This window comes from Oryx dammah, unplaced genomic scaffold (assembly GCF_014754425.2).
Source record: "Oryx dammah isolate SB20612 unplaced genomic scaffold, SCBI_Odam_1.1 HiC_scaffold_3, whole genome shotgun sequence".
In the NCBI taxonomy this organism is placed as follows: Eukaryota; Metazoa; Chordata; class Mammalia; order Artiodactyla; family Bovidae; genus Oryx; species Oryx dammah.
This window is the reverse complement of record NW_024070187.1, coordinates 94,867,851-94,894,479: the sequence shown is the minus strand read 5'-3', so window position 1 is coordinate 94,894,479 and position 26,629 is coordinate 94,867,851. Positions and strand designations below refer to the sequence as shown.

Sequence of the window (26,629 nt, the reverse complement as noted above, 5' to 3'; positions counted from 1 at the left end):
CTGATGAGTCAGAGCATTACAGTATATCAAATACTCTGACCTCTGATTTAAATTTATTATGATAACTATAGAAGACTTTGGAGAAGGAAATGGCAACCCACTCCAGTGTTCTTGCCTGGAGAATCCCAGGGACGGGGGAGCCTATGGGGTTGCAGAGCTGGACACGACTGAAGTGACTTAGCAGCAGTAGAAGCATAGAAGATTTAGAGCTGGAAGAACCGTAGAGGTTGTTTCATGCTTCTCCCCTACTGGAGAAGTGAGGAAACAGGTGCAGGGGAGTTGCAGAATAGGCCATGGTAAGTGGCAAAGCTGAGATTAGAACCCAAGATTCTTGACTTTGAAATCAGTTTTTTTTTTTCTCTCCAAAAGCCTGGTGTTACTTGAAAACTGGATTTTCCTCTTGGTGGATGTCAAGCTCAAAGACACTACCAAGCCAAAGAGCGGGAGAAGGAAGGATTTATTCCTTGCAGCAGTAAAGAGAACACCAGGGATGTTTCTCAAAGCAGTAGGTCCCTAACAGCAAAACTGGGCAAGTTTTAAGCTAAGGGTGCCTGCGTATTTATGAACAGACTTGAGCTGCTGCTGCTGCTGCTAAGTCGCTTCAGTCGTGTCCAACTCTGTGCGACCCCATGGACTGCAGCCTACCAGGCTCCTCCTCCCATGGGATTTTTCAGGTAAGAGTACTGGAGTGGGTTGCCATTGCCTTCTCCGACAGATTTGAGTAGTGTGTGCCTATTCATTGAGGGCCTGGAGCAGAGGCAAATTTAGCACAGAGTTGGAGCACAGACTGAGAGAGTCCTAGCTCTAGCTGATTAAAATCAACAAAGGTCAGCAAAGGTCCACATCAGCATTCCTCAGGTTCCAGTTAGTCTGGTGGTTGAAACTCAAGGGAGTTTTGGATCCTGCAAAATAGTTCAAGAATGTGTTTCAGTCTGATCTTTATTTTTGAAATAGAACCTGGGAATCTTTACAACTGATTTATTGTCTCCGATGTGGTTAAGTTATATTCTGGCCTGATGGAGAGCAAGGATTGGGACCAGGCTTAGGTCACAAAATGGTTTAAGGCTTAAAATGTCTTCTCTTATGTCAACAAGTGATATCTGGTTCTCTTCTCCTAGGGGTCCCCGACCCTATCTGCTTACACATGTGTTCTTAAAGCAACCCACAAAGATTAAAGGCCTCCAGTCAGGTTAGTTTGGGCACCAGTCTGCTCTATTTTGATAGGCCGTATTCTCTGGTAGGAAGAACAATGGTGCTTCCTGGCTTCTTCCAAGCAGAGTTGAATGGAGCTTATCCGTTTCATTAATATTCACCAGGTGCTGGATCCTCAGAGTTCAGGCCTGTCTGAAAAGGACACAGAGAATGGTTTTGATCTGGTGATAAAGACTGTGATATAGCTGGAGGGGCACGAATGGGTTCCAAAATGAGCACAGTGCTTCTCAAGGCTGCGAACTGAATATCAAGGGCAAAGGTGGGCAAGAAAGAGCTCAGATCGCATTTCTGTCCATGTTTGACCTGCCTTGAACACCAAGACAACCGTGTCTCCAGAGGTCAGACCTTTTACTGAAATTAAATTTTCTGTCTATGTAGACATTGTTTAGCAAACTTCAGCACCGGCAGAACAAAATTACAAGCTCATGCAGAATGTCTGGTGGAACACAGGCAGATTAATCAGAGACATCTGGCAAGTTGCTGGTATGACTGCCTTTCACTAAGAACACTTAAACTATCATTTGAAACTATTGTTCTTCTTTGAAAAGGAAAGATAAAACAAAGACTTGCTGTTTGACTTCAGATGTTGACTCTAGTGTTGGGAAGGACAATTAGTCTCATTTGTCACTCCCACCCCAGGAGCAGAATAGGTAAAAGTGGAACATGCTCGTGAGTCACCCTTTTAAACAAGATATGGAAAACCAGCAAGGAAGAGTTATGTGTGTTATCATTTGTTCTTCGTTTCTAAAGCAGTGCTGAACATTTCAATCTGCCTTCTAAAAATGCGGCTCTTCTACTGAGCAAAAGTATTTCCGTGGAATGATCATGATTATAGTAATAACAACATTCATACATCACTAATGATATGCCAGACACCACTCTGAGTGCTTCACAAATATGGAATTATTTAATCCTCAAAGTAAACATATGAGTTGTATATTAGTATTATCACAATCATAATAGATATGATTATTATATACCATTTTATATATGAGGAAACTGAGGCATACAAAATTAAATAATTGCCTGCGGTTACACAGCTTTTACTATTAGAAGTAGGATTCAAAACCAAGAAATGTGCTATCTATTTGAGGGATTTCCTTGGTGATCTAGTGGCTAAGACTGTGTTCCCAAAACAGGGGGCCCAGGTTCGATCCCTGGTCAGGGAACTAGGTCCCATATGCTGCAGCTAGACCCAATGCAGCCAAATAAATAAATATTTAAAAAAAAGTTTGTTCAGAGCAAAGACTGTGTGTCACAGAACTATCTTCAATATCTCGTAATAACCTCAACTGGAAAAGAATCTGAAAAAGAACATTTATATACATATTTATATATTATATATGTATATATATACACACATGCTGAATCACTTTTGCTGTATCAGTTCAGTTCAGTTCAGTTGCTCAGTCGTGTCTGATTCTTTGCGACCCCATGAACTGCAGCACGCCAGGCCTCCCTGTCCATCACCAACTCCCGGAGTTTATCCAAACTCATGTCCATTGAGTCGGTGATGCCATCCAGCTATCTCATCCTCTGTCGTCCCCTTCTCCTCCTGCCCTCAATCTTTCCCAGCATCAGGGTCTTTTCAAATGAGTCAGCTCTTCTCATCAGGTGGCCAAAATATTGGAGTTTCAGCTTCAACATCAGTCCTTCCAATGAACACCCAAGACTGATCTCTTTTAGGATGGACTGGTTGGATCTCCTTGCAGTCCAAGGGACTCTCAAGAGTCGTCTCCAACACCACAGTTCAAAAGCATCAATTCTTCGGTGCTCAGCTTTCTTTATAGTCCAACTCTCACATCCATACATGACTACTGGAAAAACCATAGCCTTGACTAGACGGACCTTTGTGGGCAAAGTAATGTCTCTGTTTTTTAATATGCTATCTAGGTTGGTCATTACTTTCCTTCCAAGGAGTAAGCATCTTTTAATTTCATGGCTGCAATCACCATCTGCAGTGATTTTGGAGCCCCCCAAAATAAAGTCAGCCACTGTTTCCACTGTTTCCCCTTCTATTTGCCATGAAGTGATGGGACCAGATATCATGATCTTAGTTTTCTGAATGTTGAGCTTTAAGCCAACTTTTTCACTCTCCTCTTTCACTTTCATCAAGAGGCTCTTTAGTTCTTCTTCACTTTCTGCCATAAGGGTGGTGTCATCTGCATATCTGAGGTTATTGATATTTCTCCCGGCAATCTTGATTCCAGCCCAGCGTTTCTCATGATGTACTCTGCATATAAGTTAAATAAGCAGGGTGACAATATACAGCCTTGACATACTCCTTTTCCTATTTGGAACCAGTCTGTTGTTCCATGTCCAGTTCTAACTGTTGCTTCCTGACCTGCATATAGGTTTCTCAAGAGGCAGGTCAGGTGATCTGGTATTCAAGTCAAGTATACTCCAGAAAAAGAAAAAAAAAAGTTCATTATAACAAATATACCAAAATGAAAATTAGAGGAGGGTTCTTTATATTTTAGTTGGTTGGCCTTATAAAAAATTAGATATATAGTTAGAAAGAAAGTGAAGTTGCTCAGTCATGTCTGACTCTTTGAAACCCCATGGACTATAGCCCACCAGGCTCCTCTGTCCATGGGATTCTCCAGCCAAGAATACTGGAGTAGGTTGCCATTTCCTTCTCCAGTGATCCTCCTGACCCAGGGATCAAACCCAGGTCTCCCTCATTGCAGGCAGATGCTTTACCTACCTTCTGAGCCACCAAATAGATACATTTCTAATTTTTTTGGTCTGGTTGCAAACAGCTCCCTGCTATTGTTATTTCTTCCTGAAAACTGTGCTTCGAGAAAGTGATGCCCTGTTATCAGTTTGTAGTGGAGGAAATTTTTGCTGAGTGTGGAAGGGAAACAAACGTTTTTTTCTTCCAGGAGGTAGTGACTTAGATGTTGCTGTTTTGAGAGGGTCTTTATTTACATTTTACATAGATTACTGAGGATTTTTAAGAGTGTATGTACAGACTCTTAATTATTAGTTGGACAGTTAACAACATTCATGCATATGCTTGTGACTATTGTCTTAACCTATGTCTTCAGACAAGCAAGAAAAAAAAAAAAAAAAGAAGAAGCTCTCAGTAAATACAAGGTATAAATTAAAAATTTATACCTTGTAAATTAAAAATTTATACCTTGTAAATACCTTGTAAATACCTGTTGTGAGGTGATATGATGGCCGTGAAGCTGTGAGTGAAAGGATCTGGATTCTGTGTCTGCTAAAAGTTGTCAGAATGCTTGAAATCAGGTTATGTTTAATAGCAATAACGTGCATTTAGACATCCACGTCAGAGCTGGCTACTCAGGAATGGGGTGAGAAGACCAAGTGTTTGGCTAACTGCTAAAGGTCTGTAGTTTTCTGTTTATTATCTCACAGAGACTGGAGGTAGGTGTTAACTTTAACCTTAGACCAAAGGTGAAATGAAAGGTCAGAGGCATTCAACAGCTTGCTCAAGGTCATCTGCTGAACCAAGTTGCCAGTGCGAGTCTGCCTGGTGGGGAAAGGTGTGTTCTCTAGCACTGTGTGCAGCCTGCAAACTGAATGGTTCCCCTTGGGGTTGGGCAGTGGTGGGGGAGGGGATGGGCAGTGCTTTTCAACGTCAGCACCCAGCCCCTGTCACTTCCTACCCTGCCTTTTCTTCCTTCTGTCTAGAAGCCAAAGGGCGTGGGCTCTTCTCCCCCTGCACCCCACTGAGTCCTCTGTCAACCTCTCAAATTACCTTCAGCTTGGTTTATAGTCTCTCTCTGTTCCTTCTTGCTTTATCCTCACATGTCCCAGTCTGTCAGTCGCTAGATGTTAGAGAAAATGTTTAATTAAGCGTCAGAAAACATTCAGGACTCGAGGACTAATCATTGTGAAGAATCAAAAATCTAAGCACTTTTTGTAAGGACCGAGCTAACTCGGAGCCCCCTTGCCCTCCCCTGGCGTTTGATATTCCTGAGTTATAGAATGTTCTGTGATATTTTTATATCACGCAGAACCCACAGCCATTTTTGACCCAATATCCTTGGCTGGGTAATTCCCTTTACGTCTTCAGATGAACACATTCAGTTCAGCTCAACAAATGTTTACTGAGTACTGAATTTTGTTCTTTTCTTTCTTAGTTCTTCGTGTCTTCTCGCCCTCATTTCTTTCACTTACATGTTTATTTTGTTTGCTCCTAATTTTCTTCCACTATCAGCATTAGACTAGTATCAGTGGCCATAAGTACTAATTTCTAGTACCTAATATAGGCCAGGCAAGCCTGCTGGGTGAGTGTTATTGTATGGGGCTTACTAAGCATAAGTAACTAGCCCATATTGGTCTTCAGTAGTTCCTGAAGCTGGGTAACCGTCACCTAGATGCCGAGACAGCTGCCACGTAATCAGAACAACTCTGAAACCTGCACTCATTGTATTTTGCCTGCTCTCTTTTTAATTTATAGTATATTTATAGCAGTTTGTGGATCTGCTTGCCTCTAAATAAGTTACTCCAGGTGAATATAGCAGGGCTGGCTTTGTTTCTTTCTTTTTTTTTTTTTTTATTGGTGTGTAGTTGATTTAAAATGTGTTAGTTTCTGCTGTACAGCAAAGTGAATCAGTTATACATATTTCCACTCTTTTTTAGATTCGTTTCCCATATAAATCATTGAAAAAGTGAAAGTGAAAGTGTTAATTGCTCAGTTCAGTTCAGTTCAGTCGCTCAGTCATGTCCTACTCTTTGTGACCCCATGAATCGCAGCACGCCAGGCCTCCCTGTCCATCACCGACTCCGGAGTTCACTCAGATTCACGTCCATCTCATCCTCTGTCATCCCCTTCTCCTCCTGTCCCCAATCCCTCCCAGTATCAAAGTCTTTTCCAATGAGTCAACGCTCAGTCGTGTCTTATTCTGCAACTCCATGGACTGTAACCTGACAGACTCCTCTGTCCATGGAGTTCTCTAGGCAAGAATACTGGAGTGGGTAACCATTTCTCTCTCTAGGGGATCTTCCTGACCCAGGCATCAAACCCAGGTCTCCTGCATTGCAGATGGAGTCTTTACTGTTTGAGCCACCAGGGAAGACCATAGTCATTGCATAGTATTAAGCAGAGTTCCTGTGCTATACAGCAGGTCCTCATTAGTATCCTTTTACATCTAGTAGTAGGTATATGTCAATCTCAATCTCCCAATTTCTCTTTCCTTCCCTACCACCTTTCCCCCTGGTAACCATAAGTTTGTTTTCTGTATCTGTGACTCGATTTTGGTTTTGTAAGTTCATTTGTACGATTAGATTTCACATATAAGTGATATAATTTGATGTTTGTCTTTCTCTGTCTGACTTAGTATTATCATCGCTAGGCCCATCCATGTTGCTTCAGATGGCATTATTTCTTTCTTTTTGATGCCTGAGTAATATTCCATGGTATATATGTACCACATCTTCTTTATCCATTCCTCTGTTAAGGGACATTTGGGTTGCTTCCATGTCCTGGCTATTGTAAATAGATAGGAGGCTTTGAATAGATAGATAGTTGGCTTTGAATGACTGTCCTGGGGGACTGGGCAGAGCCACTTATGACTTTTAAGTGTCTTCTGAAATGAGTTACTCTTTTCTGACCCATTTTTTCCTTCACACACATTTCATGCCATTCCAGACACTGCCCATTTCCTTGCTAGAGTGCCATGAGAGAATGTGGCAGAAATAGTGTGAATGAGAAGACAGTGGCCTTTTCTCCTAGCCTTTCCAATCAGAGAGAAGCATCATCACTGACTTCTGCCAGTGCAGTCAGTTTCCAGAGCTGCAAAATTTGAGCAGTTTAGCTCCTATTGCTGACTTTTTTTAGCATTTTAAACTGCAGTTGAATTCTCAAGAAGGGGAAAAAAAAATCTAAAGCCAAGGAAAAGTTTTTAGACTCTGGAAATACCTTCTATGTGAAAGGTACATTTGTTGTAATTATCTTTTATCTAAACCTTTTTCTTTTTTAAAGTCTTATTTTAAGATAATTTGTCTGCTCCCCTCCATACCAACTTTCCTTAGAAGCATTGCTGAGTTGTAGATTTTTCAGCATAGTCTTGCTTGACAGAGTTTTTTGGTTTTTAAGATCTATAGTCAGGAATGGCCAGGAGATAATTTATATGTAATTCATATTAAAGTGTGAAGGACCAGGAACTCCAGATTTCCTTTTAATTCTTCTAGGAGTATTTGTTTGTCATGACACATTCATTGTAATTAGTAAATTTCAGGCACCAATTTTTATCAAGCTCTGAGAAATGTGGAAGAAAGATCGGTAACTTCTAGTCTCTTCTCTCCAGATGAAGTGAGAAAAAGAGAAGAAAAAAGTGAGCAGGGAAAGATACTATTTGATATTTCTTGGAACTAGAAACTCAGAGAAACTCTGATGTGTTCGTTTTCTATTGTTGGATAACAAGTTATCACAGATTTAGCAGCTTAAAGCAATGCATATTTGTTATCTTAGCATTTCTGTGGGTCAGGAGTCAAGGCTGTGAGGTCATCTGCTCAGAGTTTCACAAGGCTGCAGTCAAGGTATCCACCAGCTGTGTTCCTTTTTAGAGGTTTCTCTAAAAGGAGGATGTCCTTTTCTAAGCTCCAGTGATTGTTGACAGAATTCAGTGCCTTGTGGTAGTAGGACTGAGGTGCCCATTTTCTTGCTGGCTGTCAGCCAGGGGCTGCTCTCAATTCCTGGTGTGAGGTCTGCCCACAGTTCCTGGTCCCATATGTCCTACACAGGGGCCATCTCCCAACAAGGCCACTAACTACTTTGGTCCACCTGGAGAATCTCTTATTAATGTTGGCTAAAAAGATGAAGTCTCATATAACATACACTGGCCAACCCTACCATCACAGTTGCTGTATTTTGTTGGTAAGGAGCAAGTCCCTGATTCCCTCTCCACTCAAGGGGAGTGGATTACATAAGAGTATGACACCAGATGGATAGAGATCATGGGGCCATCTTGGAGTTCTGCACACCATACCAGCTCCTTTGAATCTCTGGTGTGAGATTCTCTGGCAAAGAATGTTGGCTATGCTGAATATGTAAAGCCATATATACAAAGCCCAGAGTCTTGTACATGCATATTCATAGCAGCATATTCACATGATCCAGACGCCCATTGATGGATGAATAGATAAACAGAATGGAGTGTATGCATATGATGAGTTATTATTCAGCCTTAAAAGAGAGTGGGGAAACCCTTCCTTTTCATGCTACAATATGAATAAACCTTGAAGTCATTATGCTAAGTGAAATAAGTCAGCCTCAAAATAATAAATATTATTATTCCACTTTATTTTAGGTACCTAGAGAGTCAGATTCCTAGATACACAAAGTAGAATGGGTTTCCAGGGGCTGGGAGGAGTTATTGTTTAAGTTATTGTTTAATGGATATGGAGTTTTAGTTATTGTTTAATGGATACAGAGTTTTAGTTATTGTTTAATGGGTACAGAGTTTTAGTTTGGGAAGATGAGAAAAGTTCTAGAGATGGACAGTGGCAACAGTTGCAAAATATTGGGAATGAATTTAATGCCACTGAGCTGTGCACTTAAGAATAGTTGAGATGGTACAGTTTGTATTATGTATTTTACCACAATTGAAAAAAATAAATGCCTGAGGCTGATTTGACAGCATGTCCCTGAGTGCCAGGCTGTTTCAGATTCCATACAGGATGCTGGGAAGAAGGAATAAGAGTAATGATTGTCACTTTCCTGTATTTATTGGTCATCTTGTAAAGGACAATCAGATATAGCAAAGTCTTGTGAAAAATGAACATCAATTGATTATTAATTAATCAGCTGCTAATTTCTTAATAGTAACTGATTGACTGCTTGTTGAGCCTTCAGTGGAGGCTTGTTCCCAGCACTGTGGGAAAATAGAGGGAAAAAAGCAGCTTTTGACTCCCTTGTGTTTTCTTGTTTACAGCTGTAATTCTTAAGTGCAAATGCACATTATAATCACCAGGGGAGTAGTAAAAAATACTGATGTCCTGGTGCAACCCCGAAGGAATCTGATTAAATCGGTTTGAGGTGAGGACCCTGGGTACAGGATTTACAGATGGTCCCTTGATGATTCTAATGTGCAGTGACAATTGAGAACCATTTTGTTATAGGAACAGGCCTTCCTGCAGCTGACCCCAGAAATATTCAATTTGACACTTTAAGAGCAATGCTCATTACTGACGTCTAAGAGAACTATTTACCATTTCTACCTAATTATCATGCAGCACAATGGTGATAATGCCCATCATTGTGTGTGTCAGATTAATGGCCTTAGAAACTGTGGTTGTTTTCAACCTTTCATTGTTCAACTCTATTCTTGGATCCTCCCAGGAAGTGGATCATCTGCACACATTTAAGAAAGGGAGAGAGAAATGTTGTAAGCATGAAGTAACAGTAAACATGATTAAATTACAGCTGTACTTAATTACGTGGGCCATATAGAGTAAGAGGGTTGACAGGAGGAAGTCATGCTCATTTTCTGATTACCCACGGAATGACCTCATCTTTTCATGCTAGCTTCTCAAATTATAAAAGTGTGCATTTGTTAGCTATTATTTCTTGTCGATTTATTACTCAAAAAGTTTTGAAAGTGAAAAGTGAAAGTGTTAGTCTCTCAGTTGTGTCCGACTCTTTGTGACCCCATGGACTGTAGCCTGTTGGGCTCCTCTGTCCATGGGGATTCTCCAGGCAGGAATACTGGAATGGGTTGCCATGTTCTCCTCTGGAGGATCTTCCCAACCCAGGGATCGAACTAGATTCTTTACCATCTGAGCCACCAGAGAAGCCTTATCTTGCTTATTTTCTGCGCCTGTTTTGTGGATGACTGGCATTTCCCATTTCCCCTCTTCTCTCTGTACCCAGATTTTTTAAGCTGGAAATTAAATGTGCTTTATGTTAGTTCTGTTGAGTCCCTACGTTGTGCCCGGTGCCATTCTGGATTTTAGGTAGAGGATGAGGAAAGGGTAGTCACACTCTTGAAGATCAGAGTCTCTTTGGGGAAATTAAAATGTATTGCAGTCTTGCATAATTGATGTCCTAAGAGATGGGTATATGAAGGAGGGAAGGAGCATCATTTACTTTGTGGGATCAAGGAAACCTGCATGGAAGAGCTGGCATTGACCTGGGTTTTGAGGAGTGGATGGCTGGGAGACAAAGTAGCCTGGCACATCTGGAGGTCTGTGAGCCTGGGGTACCCTGAGCATAGGGAGGCTGAACAGGTGAGGGGTCTGGACTATCAGAAGTTTTATTCACATCATTGAAGAGTCTCCTTTAATAAATAGCAGCGGATCTCAAGTATAGAACTTTTAGAGCTGTGTTAACTCAAAGATTTTTAAGTTGCTGGTAACTTGCTGACCTATAATAGTACCACTGTCGCTTCTGTAATATATTTTATGTGCCAGGCCATATTCTTAGTGCTCTGTATGGTTAACTAACTTAATTCTCATAGAAATCCTATGACCTGTGGATTGTGTTTATTGTCATTTTACAGCTGAGAAAACTTGAGGTTAAGTGACTTGCCCGGGGTTCCACAACTCATAAGGGACAGAATTAGGAATCAAGCCCTGGTATGATAGCTTTTGATCTTGGGCCCTCTACAAATATGCCTTATCATATGCTTTCTATTTGTATATACGATTAAGCTATGAAATGCCACACAAGTAAATTTGCCTTGGCCTTTGTGCTCACAAGAAATACTTGACAGATAAGAAGGTAGGTGGAGGCCCCTGGTCCCTACTGTGCACTGAGCTTTGTGCAAAGAAGTTTGCAAGACACATTCTATGGCCTGACAAAAACAAACAGTGAGAACACAGGCCTGTAGTAAACAGGACCAGTGAAGGAAGATGGAGAGCTTGGCTTAACAAGAACTGTCAGTGGACTTTGACAAATTAAACTTCCTGAAGCAACCGAGAGGACAGGAATTTATTGCTTCAAAGAATGTTGATTATATAAGTTGGGGGTATAAAAGGATTACAAAAGGATTATCAATGGACCTGCCGCTGATGGGCATCAATTCGAGATCCAGCCCTATTGGAGGAACTTTGAACTGAGCATAGGGTCTTTGCAGTGCTTCTTTGTGGTTTCCAGAACTTTCCCCATCCCACTCTTCCCCAGACAAAAGCATGCTATAACTACTACTATGGCCAACTACAACTATTACTGCCATTTATTAGGAATGTATTGGCATCTTATCTTAGTTAAGTGCATAGTGTCTGTATGACATAGGTTATGATTACTCAGCTCTGTTTACAGGGCAGAAATCTGAGGTTCAGAAAGGTTAAGTAACTTGACCAAGGTCACACAGGTAGGAAGTGGCAGAGCTGGAATTTGAACCTAGGATCTTCTGTCTCCAAAGCCATATACGCATTTTAGCTTTTAAGTGAATTTTTAATTGATGTGCTCAAATCGTAAAATGAGCACACCCATGTAAGCTCCAAACAGATCAGGAAATAGAATCTTTCTTACCAGTACCTCAGAAGCCCCTCTGCTCCCTTGCAGTCCCTAAACATTACCTATTTCAAATGTGTATGTGTTATGCCCCACTTGTTGTGACCTTATAGATTGTAGCCCTCCAGGCTCCTCTGTCCATGGGATTCTCCAGGCAAGAATACTGGAGTAGGTTGCCATGCCCTCCTCCAGCGGATCTTCCTGGCCCAGGAATCGAACCTGCGTCTCTGACATCTCCTGCATTAGCAGGCAGATTCTTTACCCCTACCACCACCTGCAAAGCCCACTTCAAAGGTAGCACTTGTATTATCAAAGATTACTATGCCTATTTTTTTAACTTTATGTTAATGGAATTATAGAGTATGGACTCTAATAGAGTCTGACTTCTTTAGTTTATATACTGAGAGTCATTTATGATGTTGTGTGTGGCAATGTTTCGCTATTATCATTGCTCTATAGTGCTTGTTGCACGACTGTGCCACAGTTTATCAGTTCTACTTATGGATAGACATTCGGTTGATTCTGGTGTTTAGCAAATTTAAATAATGCTTCCATGAGCAGTTTTGCACATGTCTTTTTATTTATATATGATTTATGATGAGTGTATACCTAGGAGTGGGCTTCCCAGGTGACTCAGTGGTAAAGAATCCACCTGCCAAGCAGGAGACATGGGTTTGATTCCTGGGTCAAGAAGATTCCCTGGAGAAGAAAATGGCAACCCACTCCACTATTCTTGCCTGGGAAATCCCATGAACAGAGGAGCCTGGTGGGCTATAATCAATTCATAGGGTAGCAAAGAGTCAGACACGATTTTAACAACTAAACAACCACGAAAATACTTAGGAGTGGAATTACTGGGTGGTACATTTTATCTAAGTTCACATTTAATATAGATTGCCGAATACTGTGAGTAGTTTTCCAAAATGGTTGAACAAATATACAGCCCTACCAGCATTGTATGAGTGTTGTTACTCTCCATCGTCATGGCATTTAGCATTGTCTATCTTTTTCATTTTAGCTGTTCTGGTGGGCATGTTTATGGCATGTTTATGTTGTGCTGTCTCACTGGCTTTGACTTGCTTTTCCTTGTTATTTAACAAGGGTGAACGCTTTTTAATTTATGTATTCTCCATTGATGTCTGCTTCCCCCCTGTAGCTTTGTAGTACAACTGCTGTCATAAATCAAGTATCCATGTATGTTTGGATGGCTTTTTGGTCTCTCTGTGCAGGTCCAAAGGTCTTTTTGTCCATCCTTGTGCCAAGAGTATAGTCTCTCAATTATTTTGATTAATAATAATTCTCGATATCCATTACTTTAAGTCTTTTAGTTTTGTTATTGTTCTTCAGTGTTGTAATAGCTATTCTTGGGCTTTCTTATGACTAAGAACTTTAGAAATTGCTTGTCAATTTTCATAAAAGTTTTTTTTAGGATGTTTATTGATATTTCATTGATTCTGATCAATTTGAATACAATTGACATCATTAAAAATTGTCTTCTCATTCATGATCTGCTAATATGCCTCCATTTATTTAGATATTCTTTCATTTCTCTTATTTTGTACTTTGTATAAAGCTTACACATTTTGTTATATATATCATATATATATATATTTTGTTATATATATCTTATAATCTTATTTGGTTGATATTTTTGATCTTTTAAAAATGATGTCATTTAAAAATTTGCATTTTTACTTTGCTTCTGGGATATAGAAATACAACTGAATTTGCTTATTGACCTTAAATCCAGCAAGATTATTGAAATCAGTTATTAATTTTGATGGTTTTACCTGTACATTCTTTTGAGTTTTCCATTTATATAACCATGTCTTTTGGAAAGAATGGCAGTTTTATTACTTCTTTTCCTGTGTTTATATCTTTGATACACTTTTTTCCTTTTTGATTCTTTTATTCTCTTTGTATTAAATTTGCTCAGACTCTTTATTCAGGGTGAAATTGAAGTGTCCCATTTCTAATATCTGAAGGAAAGCATTTCCAGAAAATGTGATACTTTCTGTTTTTGTTTTGTTTTACAGATTTTTAAAAAAAAAAAATCAGATTAAGAAAATTCCCTTCTATTCCTAATTTACTAAGTGCTTTTTTTTTAAAAAAAAAATTGAAACATATATGGGTGTTTAATTTTATCAAATACTTTTTCTTCATTCCATAAGATTTTGCTATGTATTTTACTCGTTTGCCCTTTTCATGTGGTTAATTATGTTGATTTTTAGTCTGGTCTAGATGTGTTTGTTTTTGACCTTTGTACCTATCTTTATTAGGGACTCTGTGCGACCCCATAGATGGCAGCCCACCAGGCTTCCCTGTCCCTGGGATTCTCCAGGCAAGAACACTGGACACTGGAGTGGGTTGCCATTCCCTTCTCCATTATTAGGGATATTAACCTTTAATTTTTCTTATAATATGGGTTTTTGTTATTAAGCCATTCTTGCATTAAAAAATAAGCTGGAAAATTTTTCTTTTTTCTATTTTCTGGAAAGGATTATATAAGCTTAATAATGTTTTTTCCTTAAATATCTGGAAAACTTAAAGATAATGTCACCTAGGTCTAGAATTTTCTTTGTGGAATAGTTTTTATCTATTTATTGCTTATCAGATTTTCTCTCTCTCTCTCTCTTTTTTTTTTTTAATTTCAGTGTGGGTATACTATATTTTTCTAGGGAATTTTCTTTTAATCTAAAATTTAAAAATAGTTATTTATATTATCCCTTCATTTCTCATATCTGTAATAGCTACGGTGATGTCTCTTTTCTCATTTCCAACATTGGCAATTATTCTTTCTCCACAACATCCTAACCTTCCCCCCCACCACTCCATTCTCCATGAATTTATCAATTCTATTAGACTTTTCAAATAATGTATTTTGAGTTGTTTTGATTCTATTCATTGCACTTTTTCCTTTTGTGTCATTTTCTGCTTCTTTTTTTGTTACTTCCTTTCCCTTTTTATAAACTCAATTGCTTTTCTTTTTTTAGCTCTTTAAATCACTTTCACTTAAGTTGCTCATTTTTAATCTGTTTTCTTTTGTAATCTATTTAATAATGTAAGTTTTCCTCTTAGTTTTGAATTAACTGAATCCCACAAGTTTTGAAAAATCACATTTTTATCATTTATTTCAAAATTTTATCTGACTTCTCTATGATTTAATCTTTCTTAATCAGTGGGCTGTTCAAAAATATATTACTCAGTTCTCAAACATTTGATGATTTTCTGATTATTTTTAATTGATTTTGTCTCTGATCTCTAGCTTAAATTTTTAGCTTTTATTGTTTTCAAAGAATATGCTTGTATTATTCAATCTTGTGAAATCTGTTAGATTTGCTTTATGATCCTCATATGGTCAGTTCTCATGAAGGTTCCACGTGTAATTGAAAAGAATGAGTATTCTGAATTTGTTGGAATACAGCTTTTTAAAATGTCAGTTAGTTCAAGAGATTAAGTAAAGTTTGATAGTCAAGTGTTTAGATCTTCTATTTTCGAACTCATTTTCGCCTGCTTGTTTTATTAGTTACTTAGAAGGATGTATTAACTCTCCCAAATTGGTTGTGTTTGTCTGTTTCTTCTTGTAATTTTGTCAGTTTTTTTTGTCAATTTGATGATATCTAATTAGATGGATAAAGATTTAAAATATATGTATCTTCCCAATGCTACCAATATAAAATATTGCTCTTTATTTCTAGAAATAATATCTTTCATTAAAGCCTACTTTCCTGTGTCAAGGAAAATTTTCTTTACATAGGCAGAACTTGTTTTATTATGCATTCACTTTATTTACTTTAAGATATTGCATTTTTCACATTGAAAATTTGTGACAACCCCGAGTCCATCAAGTCTATAGGTGCCCCATTTTTCCAACAGTTTGCTCACTTTATATCTTTGCATCACAGTTTGATAATTCTCACAGTATTTCAAACTTTTTATTACTGTATTTGTTATGATGATCTGTGATCAGTGATCTTTAATATTACTACTTTGAGTTACTGAAGGCTCAGATGATGGTTAGTATGTTTTCACAAGAAAGTATTTTTTAATTAATGTGTGTACTTTTTTTTTTAGACGTAATGCTATTGCACACTTAATAGTCTACAATATAGTGTAAAGATAGCTTTTATATGCTCTGGTAAACCAAAAAATTTATGTGACTCACTTTGTTACAATATTTGTTTTATTGTGACTGTCTGGAACTGAACCTGCGATATCTCTGTGGTATGCCTATAATTGGGCTTCCACGGTGGCTCAGACTGTAAAGAATCTGTCAGTAATGCAGAAGACTGGAATTTGATCCTTGGATCAGGAAGATCTCCTGGAGAAGGAAATGGCTACCTGCTCCAGTATTCTTGCCTGGAAAATTCCATGGACAGGGGGCTTTAGTGAGCTACAGTCCATAGGGTTGCAAAGAGTTGGACATGACTGAGTGACTAAAACACACCCATGCCTATAGCTGGTGTTTACATGGTATATCATTTTCTGCCTTTCTATTTTCTTTAAGGTATACCTCTAATAAGCAACATGTACTTGGTACTTTCTCTCTTTCTTTTTATCAATCTGACAACCTGGTCTTTTAATTGAGATATTTAATGTATTTATATTTAGTGTAAATAAAAATGTTTGGGTTTAACTTTAGCATCTTACTATTGTTGTTTCACTTTGTTTCACTTTGATTTCTTTTTTCTCTACCTCCCATTTTCTTGAATTAATTAAGTATATTTATTATTCCATTTTCTCTTCTGTTAGCTTTCTGGTTGGAGAAGGCAATGGCACCCCACTCCAGTACTCTTGCCTGGAAAATCTCATGGGCGGAGGAGCCTGGTAGGCTGCAGTCCATGGGGTTGCGAAGAGTTGGACACGACTGAGGGACTTCATTTTCACTTTTCACTTTCTTGCATTGGAGAAGGAAATGGCAACCCACTCCAGTGTTCTTGCCTGGAGAATCTCAGGGACGGGAGCCTGGTGGGCTGCCGTCTCTGGGGTCGCAGAGTTGGACATGACTGAAGTGATGCAGCAGCAACAGCAGCAGCAGCAGCAGCAGCTTTCTAGTTAAACAGTCTTAGACTAATCTTGTAGGAACTACTCGAATTGTAACATTCATTCTTAATTTATTCAATTTTCAATATAGACTAATACGTTTATTATCAATACCGAGACCTTAAATTTATATTAACTCCATTTTCTGATCATGCAATTCTGGCTCTTGTTTTCATACATTTATCATGTATTGCAAACTCTACAAGGTATTATTCTTATTTTTTAAATATTTATTTTTATTTATTTGGCTGTACCAGGTCTTATGAATAGTTGTGGCTTGTGAGATCTTTTAGCTATGGCATGCAAACTCTTAGCTGCAGCATGTGGGATCTAGTTCACTGAGCAGGAATTCAACCCAGGCCCCCTGCATTGGGAGCACAGTCTTAGCCCCTTGATACCAGGGAAGCCCCTTCTACAAGGTATTATTTTTATTCTTTTATGAAGATGAGCTTCCTTTAGTCACCCACACTTTACTTTTCCCAGTGTTTCTTTCCTCTAACATCTGGGATCATTTTTATTCTCTGTTAAGTCTGTTGCCAATGGAATTGTATTTGGAATATGTATTCATTTTCCTTTAATTTTTAAAGGCTTTTTTCACTGAGTAAAGATATTGAACTAGGCACTCTGAAGCACTTTGAAGATATTCCATTGTCTTTTGGTCTCCATAATTTATGTTGGCAAGTAAGTCAGTCCTATTATTGGCCATTTGAAGGTAATAACGCCTGTTTTCTCCAGCCACTTTATAAATTTTCCTTTTGTATTGGTTTTCAATAATTTGGCTATGATGGGACTAAACATGCTTTTTTATGTATATATTTTATTTGGCATTTGTTGTGCATCTTGTCCATAGCCTGATACATTTTCACTGATTTAAGAAAATTCTTAGATATGGTGTTTTCATGGATTGTTTCAGACTAATTTTTTTCCCTTTCTTTGGGGCCCAGTTGGTGGCTCAGATGGTAAAGTGTCTGTCTACAGTGCCGGAGACCCAGGTTCAATCCCTGGTTTGGGAAGATCCCCTGGAGAAGGAAATGGCAATCCACTCCAGTACTATTGCCTGGAAAATTCTATGGACAGAGAAGCCTGGTAGGCTATAGTCCATGGGGTTGCAAAGAGTTGGACACGACTGAGCGACTTCACTTTCACTTTCTCTTTCTTTACATATATGCTCAACTTCTCTATCATGCCTTATATGTCTCCTATATTTTGCTTTTGATTTTATTGTTCTTCTTTCTATCCTAGATTCAATCCAGTCTTCTATCTGGATATATTCTGCCTGCCCATATTCATTTTCTAATCTTTATCAGCTGTGATTTATTAGATTTTAAACCTATCTATTGAGTTGTAAACTTCAGGTATTGTATGTTTAAATTCTAGAATCTCTATATGATTCATAAAAAGATACATTTTCTTGGTTGACATTTTCCATTTTGTCCTAGATTGTCTTAAACATAGTTATACTAAAGTTTTTACCTGATATGTACAATTTTTTAATCTACTGTGGATCTGTTTCTGTTGTCTTTTTCCTCTTTATCTTCATCCATTTGATCTTTTCTCCTGGTATGCCTGGTAATTTTTTATGTCATGCCAAGTATTCCATATAGAAAAAATGTAGAGAATATTTGAGCCCTAGATTCTGTGAACATCTTACAGAAAGATTTACCTTTGCTTCTCACAGGCAGTTAAGCAAGGGCAAATAATTTTAGCCAAAATAGGATTTGTAGTTTTAAAGTTAGTTTTTTTTATTCCTGTTTGGGTTAGTCTTTACTTCTAGGTTATAACTCTTTTGATGTCCCATCTGTAATCCCAGGTTTACTATGATCTATCTTGGTGTGTCTTAAACACTGACTTGTGTGTTCCAAGCTCTTTGAGGCTGCCAAAACTCTGCTCAGTGCTGCCTACAAATCAGTAAATGCCTTAGAGGGAAAAGAAGAGGTGAATGTCAAGTTCATGTTCTCTTGTTGATTATCCTTCATCAAGCTGTTGCTGTGTTGATAGGTCTCCAGTGCTATCAAGCAGGTTTGTAAATATATATTTCAATCAGCTTTTATACTTGTTTTGTGTGAACAGGGAGAGCTGTGCTTATAACGGCTGGCCTGTATCATAGTTAGAGAAGGAGTGGCAAAGTTCATACACTTAATCACTTTTGTATGTAGCTTCATAAACAGATAATTCAAGACAAGACTCACTTGTCCAAGAATTTATGAATTACTTTGGAGAAAAACTCATAGAACTCTTTTCTAAAAGAATATTACAATGTGTTTATGTACTAAACTAAGTTAAAAGGATCTAGAAACTCTTTGAGGCTATCAGTTCAGTTCAGTCACTCAGTCGTGTCCGACTCTTCGTGACCCCATGAATTGCAGCATGTCAGGCCCTCCCTGTCCATCACCAACTCCCGGGGTTCACTCAAACTCATATCTATCGAGTCGGTGATGCCATGGACCATGCTTAATTGCTTTTTATGTCTTTAATAAATGCTTAGTAAATTTGTTGAGGTGAATGGGCATGAAAACACGTATTCTAGGAGTTTGGGATAGAATAAAAGGGTGTACGAGCTACTGTATGTAGGCAGCATTGGTCATAAGGGATTTCTTGTTAGATGTATAATATTTGGTAGGTCGAGGGGAAAAGAAATTCAGTTCAAGGAGAAAACATGTGCCAAGTCTGAGGATGAAGCTGGCAGGCATAGGAGACAATGAGGTTACCAATGTATCTGTAACAAAGGATTTGTTTTAGGGAGTAAATACTGGATGTATAGAGTGGATGCATGTGATGAGAAATGTGAGAATACCACATTGTGGGATGTTGATTTTCTTCTATGGGCAAAAGGCTTTTCATAATATTTCCATGCAATGTTAATAGAAGCTAAGCCAGACAAAGAAATAAAGAAGACGTTGAGGTTTGGAAAACATTGATTTAAAAAGATTTGTTTACTGCAAGATTTCTTTGAAACTTTAAAGTGTGCATGGTGAATTCCCCAAATTGTCTAAACTCAACAAATTTTTGTTTATAAAGGAACAGTGCTTCTGGGAACATATTTTGGGAAATTGGGATATGTGGGCATTGAGGAAATACTTGCTGGAATATGACACCAGCATGAAAGGCTTGTGAAAGCTGGAGCTTTTATGGTATTGTTCACAGATTTCCCCCAAGAAGACCATCTTGCAAAAGTCTTTTTTCACTTTATATTAATTGAGTGAATTAATGATTTTAGTGGATAAAGGAAGAATGAGATTAGAGTGAAGTCAGTTTTTTACAAAAATTAATCTGATAGAGTTGGACTATAAAGAAAGCAGAGTGCCAAAGAATTGACATTTTTGAACTGTGGTGTTGGAGAAGACTCTTGTGAGTCCCTTGAACTGCAAGGAGATCCAACCAGTCCATCCTAAAGGAAATCAGTCCTGAATATTCATTGAAGGACTGGTGCTGAAGCTGAAACTCCAATCCTTTGGCCACCTGATTTGAAGAATTGACTCATTTGAAAAGAACCCGGATGCTGGGGAAGATTGATGGCAGGAGGAGAAGGGGACAACAGAGGATGAGATGGTTGGATGGCATCACCGACTCACTGGACATGAGTTTGAGTAAACTCCGGGAGTTGGTGATGGACAGGGAGGCCTGGCATGCTGCAGTCCATGGGGTTGGAAAAGAATCGGACACGACTGAGCGACTGAACTGACGGAACTGAATCTGATAGTGTGGTATAGTATGTGTTTTTTTTTTTTTTTTACCAGTTTTTTACCAAAATTAATCTGATAGTGTAGTATAGGATGGACTACGGGGTAAGTACCACTTACAGGGGTAAGTACCACTTACAGGGGTAAGTAATTACCATGGAATTAAAACACGCTTGCTTCTTGGAAGAAAAGCTATGACCAACCTAGACAGCTTATTAAAAACCAGAGACCTTACTTTGCTAATAAAGGTCTGCCTAGTCAAAGCTATGGTTTTTCTAGTAGTCATGTATGGATGTGAGAGTTGGACGCTAAAGAAAGCTGAGTGCCAAAAAATTGATGCTTTTGAACTGTGGTATTGGAGAAGACTCTTAAGAGTCCCTTGGATGGCAAGGAGATCAAACCAGTCCATCCAAAAGGAAATCAGTCCTGAATATTCATTGGAAATATTGATGCTGAAGCTGAAACTCCAATACTTTGGCCACCTGATGTGAAGAACTGAGTCACTGGAAGAGAACTTGATGCTGGGAAAGATTGAAGGCAGGAGGAGAAGGGGATGACAGAGGATAAGATGGTTGAATGGCATCACTGACTCGATGGGCATGAGTTTGATTAAGCTCCAGAGTTTGTGATGCACAGGGAAGCCTGGTGTGCTGCAGTCCATGGGGTGTCAAAGAGTCAGACACGACTGAGTGCCTGAACTGACTGACACGGCTAAGAGATTAGAAGCTGAAAAACCAAAAGGAAGCTGTTAAAATTATCCAGACCTAAGAATTTTTTTCTTGGATATGGTGACACCCTTGGAAGTGGGAACTAAAATGGATAACAGTGATATTTTGTAAAGAGAACTTGCAAGATTTGGTGATAGATTAAATGAAACAGGAAGGAAGTTTTCAAGGTACTCTGAGAGTCTGGATGACTCTGAAACTGATGGAGTCACTATAGGGAAGAAGGAATTTCTATACAAGAGTGTTTTGTTTCCTTCATGGAGCCTATGGCTTGATGAAGAGGATCATAAAGTACTAATTCCATGAACTTTTACTTTGGGTTGGAGAACCTTCTTTCTTTCTTTTGTTTTAAATTTGGCTGTACCATGAGGCATATGATGTGTTAGCTCCCCAGCCAGGGATTGAACCCTGGGCCCTGGCAGTAAAAGTGCTGAATCCTAACCACTGGACTCCCAGACAAGTCCCTTGAGAACTTGCTGTGTAGAAAAGATCACAGTTTTTAAACACAAAGGTAGGGATGGGAGAGAGTTTGAATGAAAAATACAGGAAAAAACTCTGATCAAAACAAAACAAAACACTGTATTTGAGTGAAAGCAAATATATTGTGTAAAGTTTCTGACCTAGCCCACAAGGCAACTTTTCTTCTAGCACATAATTCTAAGATAACTACCAATAAAATATGCTAATTAGAACATTTGAAATTTATGGTGACGATGCTTAGGTAATTGCTTTGAGCTACTTCTTTTCCAAAAGAAACTAAAGTGTTCTAGGATTATCAACAAGTGGACTTCTGATTTGGGGACTAAATATGCTGTGAGATTGTAAATGTAGGTTCTGTCTAGTCTAGGCATACTAAGAGTCAAAACATAAGCAAAACCAAACTATCACCATCACCGTCTATGTCTGATCAAACCTTATGAGTCCCAGGGGAGGCAACTTCTCCAGCTCAGAATAAGAAAGAGATGGAATTGAAGCAGCACGGACTTCAGACTCATAGACTTAGATTTAAATCCTGGGAGGGGGGCAAAATAGTTGCTTTTCAACTTTCAGTCTGTGTGTGCATGCTCAGTCCTTTAGTTGTGTCCGACTCTTTGCTACCCTATAGACTGTAGCCTGCCAGGCTCCTCTGTCCGTGGGATTCTCCAGGCAAGAATACTGGAATGGATTGCCATGCCCTCCTTGACCCAGGGATTGAACTGCCATCTCTTAAGTCTCCTGCATTTGACAGGCAGGTTCTTTACTGCTAGTGCCAGCTGGGAAGCCCAGCTTTTAGTCTACTTATCTAAAAGTAGAAATAGTCACTATCTCACAGAATAGTAGTGAGGGTTAAATAAGATAAGAATGACTAGCACCATGGGAATTGGGTTTGTGTATACACTAATGAAAGAGTACTGTGTTATAGTCTCTTGCATAACCTTCTGTCTTTCATATAGACCTGCCCCTTTTCCATTTAAAAACCATATGTCCATTAGTATTGCACCTAGAGATCTCGAAGGTTGCTGCATTTGTGATGATGACAATTCAGAGTGATGATAAAATTGATTTCATCATGATTAACAGAAAAATATTCAAAAATATTTTCAAAGGATTTCCACATAATGAATGGTAGTTATAAGGGTCAAGTGTTGCTGGAGCTAGAAAAGACTTTTTGTCCTTGCTGGAAAAGTTGTAAATTGTTGTTTTTGTTATTCAGTTGCTAAGTCGTGTCTGACTCTGGTGCCCCATGGACTGCAGCACACCAGGCTTCCCTGTCCTAAAACTGTCTCCTAGGGTTGGCTGAAACTCATGTTCATTGAGTCGGTGATGCCATCCAACCATCTCATCCTCTGTCACCCCCTTCTCTTCCTGCCATCAGTCTTTCCCAGCATCAGGGTCTTTTCTAACAAGTCTGCTCTTCGCATCAGGTAGCCAAAGTATTGGTGCTTCAGCTTCAGCATCAGTCCTTCCAATGAATATTCAGTGTTGAAATCCTTTAGGATTGACTGGTTAAAGTTGTAAACACATGGGTAGTAATATTAAGAATAAAGATGTTTTTCACTAATTGTAATTCAACATTTCCTTTCCATTACATCAGTGAGAAGAAGCTCATTACAGATGCCCTTAATAAAAATCAATTTCTGAAGAGATTGGATCCTCAACAGATCAAAGACATGGTGGAATGCATGTATGGGAGAAACTACCAGCAAGGGAGCTACATTATTAAGCAAGGAGAACCAGGAAACCATATCTTTGTACTGGCAGGTGGGTTTCACAAATTTTTAGTTATCATATAACAAATATTTGCCTATTGATTAATGATTTTTTTGCACATATTTGGTTGTTCTATTTGTAGAAAATAGACTGAGTTCATGAAATAATAATATTTGTTGATCAAATCATCCTGATGTTAATAATTAATATTTATAGAATGCTTTCTATATGTCCAGCATCCTACTGAGTATTTAATAGAGAGATCTCATTTCAGCTCACTAATTCTGTTAGGCAAGTGCTAATATCTTCATATTACTAATGTGGACTGTGTCACAGAAAGGTTAAGTAAGTTACCCAAGGCCACAGCTCATTAGTGGTGGAGACAGAATGCAAATTTAAGAATCTGATTTGAAAGTTAATACTTATTAATCACAGTGACACTTAACTTCAGAAAGGTGTTTTAGAATATTCAGAATACCACTGCTTGTGCTGGCTTTTTACACTGTTGTACCATGAAAAAGAAAACAGTTGTTTTTGTGGCTCTGTTAAATAGTCTGGTTATATACCAATGATTTCAAAAGATCATTTAGTTGCATTTAACCAACAGCTGGACTTCCCACGTGGTGCACACAATAGATAAGTCAAATGAAATGCTTTAAGATTAAGGCTGGTGTATTTAGAACCATTTAAAGGAATTTCTCCATACCTGATCACTTGAACATGCTTCCATGCTAGGTAGATCATAATAGTTAGAAGGAAAAGGATTTATTTCTCAGATGCATGTCAAATGCATATCAAATCTTGTAGTGGAATTCAACAATTTTTTTTTTTTGATACAGAAGCAAGAAATTATCTGAACAGGACTTGTTGTTATTGAATGCAAATTCTGAATTGCCTCAACTTTTTGAGTTTTAGGGAAAAAAGTTGACTAGCTTGCCCAGATGGACTGCTAACCTGGAATGTGCTGTGGCCTTTTATTTTGCTTCCTGGCCATCTAAACAATGCTTTTTCAAATTTATAAATTTTTATTTATGGTCAAATATGATCAAAGCCCATATTTGGGCTTTGGGAGTTCTGAGGGAGACAAGGTGAATAAGACATGATTTCTATATAATGGGCTCCAGTTTCATCCTCCTCATTAGACCTGATTCCCAGAAAGAAAAACGCCAATCCAGTATACTAACGCACAACATAGGTATTCAGATCAGGTGCATTGAATGACTGGGTAGATAGAGCTGACCCAGAGGGGTTGTACTTAGCTGTGAATTAGGAGAAGGAAAGAACAATTCTTCAAGGGAAAGAGAAATAACCCCACTGTTTTCTTCCTCTAAGAATATAGTCTTATTACATATGGTTTTAATTAGCTAATCAGCTTCCCTGGTGGCTCAGACAGTAAAGAATCTGCCTGCAATGCAGGAGACCAGGGTTCACTCCCTAGGTCAGGAAGATCTGCTGGAGAAGGGAATGACTAACCATTCCAGTATTCTTGCCTGAAGAATTCCATGGACAGAGGAGCCTGGTGGGATACAGTCCATGGTGTCACAAAGAGCTGGACAGGACCCAGCGACTAACACTTGATTAACTATGGTTTTATTTGCATTTGTTTGAAGGGAAAGGAGAGAATTACCCAGGTAGAAGAACTGTGAGGAAGTTACCTCTCCTTCCCCCGCAACCTCTGCTTAGCTGAAGATTGTTGTCAAGTGCCCTTTCTTTTTATGACTTTAATTTTAGAACAGTTTTAGGTTTATAGAATAATTGATAGGAAAGAACAGAGATTTCCCATATACCCTCTACCCATATCCATAGCCTCTCCTGTTATTAACATTACTCACTAGAAAGATGTTTTTTTTTAATAACCAAAGATGAACCTACTTTGACACATTATAATCATTTGAAGTCCATCCTTGGTGTTGTGCAGTCTATAGGGTGAGATAAATGTATAATGATATATAGCCATCATTATAATATCATGCAGAGTATTTTCTCTGTCCTGAAAATCCTCTGTGCTCTGCCTGTTCATCTTCCCCCTAACTGTTGGCAACTGCTAATCTTTTAATTTTCTCCATCATTTTCCCTTTTCTCAAGTGTTATATAGTTGGGATCATGCATTACTTGGCCTTTACAGATTGACTTCTTTCACTTAGTAATATGTGTTCAATGTTCCTCCTTGTCTTTCCATGGATTAGCATCTCATTTCTTTTTAGTGCTGAATAGTATTTCATTGTCTGGATGTATCACAGTTTTGGGCTTCCTTGGTGGTTCAGATGGTAACGAATCTGCCCACAATTCAGGAGACCTGGGTTCGATCCCTGAGTTGGGTGTATCCCTTGGAGAGGGAAATGGCAACCCACTTCAGTATTCTTTCCTGGAGAATTCCATGAACAGAGGAGCCTGGGGCCCGGCGGGCTACAGTCCATTTCTACAGTCCGTACAGTCCATGGGGTCCCACCTGGTGGGCTATAGTCCATGGCGTCCCAAAGCGTTGGACACGACTGAGTGACTAACACACACACACACACACACACACACACCACAGTTTATTTATCCATTTACCTACTGAAGGACATCTTGGTTGTTTCCAGGTTTTGACCATTATGAATAAAGCTGTTGTAAACATCTGTGTGTAGGGTTTTGTGTAGACCTAAGTTTTCAGCTCCTTTGAATAAATACTAAGGAGCACAGTTGCTGGATTGTACAGTGAGCGTGTGTTTAATTTTGTAAGAAACCACCAGACTGTTCCAAATTGGGTGTGCCATTTAGCATTCCCACCAGCAGCGTATGAGAGTTCCCATTGCTCTACGTCCTTTCCAACACGTGGTGGTGTCAGTGTTCTCAATTTTGGCCATTCTATTAGGGGGAGAGTGATATCTCATTGTTGTTTTAATTTGTTTTTCCCTGATAAATATGATGTGGAGCATCTTTTCATAAGCTTATTTTCCCTCTGTATGTCTTCTTTGGTGAGTGTTTGTTAAAGTCTTTGGCCTGTGTTTTAACTGGGCTGTTTTCTTATGGAAGAACTTTACAAGTTCTTTGCATTAATGTATTTTGTAAAACAGTTCTTTATCAGATGTATCTTTTGCAAAACAGATATTTTCTCTCAGTCTGTGGCTTGTCTTTTAATTATCTTGCTATTATTTTTCTCAAGCACTCTTCTTAGGGACTTCGTTTATTAATTCACTTCAATGAATGAGGGCTTAAACAATGAACAAGGAATGATGAGGTAACTTACCCAAGGTCACACAGCCAGAGACTAGTCAGAGCCAGGCAGGCTGACTCCAGGGCTAGAACACTTCTCGGTCGTGACAAGTTAGTCTTTCCACCAGTGTAAACACCTTTGTTGTGTTTTCAGG

At 38.7% G+C, this 26,629-nt stretch overlaps 1 protein-coding gene across 1 annotated transcript in view; it reads left to right on the top strand.

The window, feature by feature from the left end:
• The window catches only part of PRKG2 (protein kinase cGMP-dependent 2), a 111,593-nt gene that overhangs the window by 5,408 nt on the left and 79,556 nt on the right, over positions 1-26,629 (top strand). Inside the window, exon 2 of the mRNA XM_040237184.1 lies at positions 23,164-23,330. Coding sequence (XP_040093118.1) covers positions 23,164-23,330 — 167 coding nt within the window. The remainder of the gene's footprint in view (positions 1-23,163; positions 23,331-26,629) is intronic.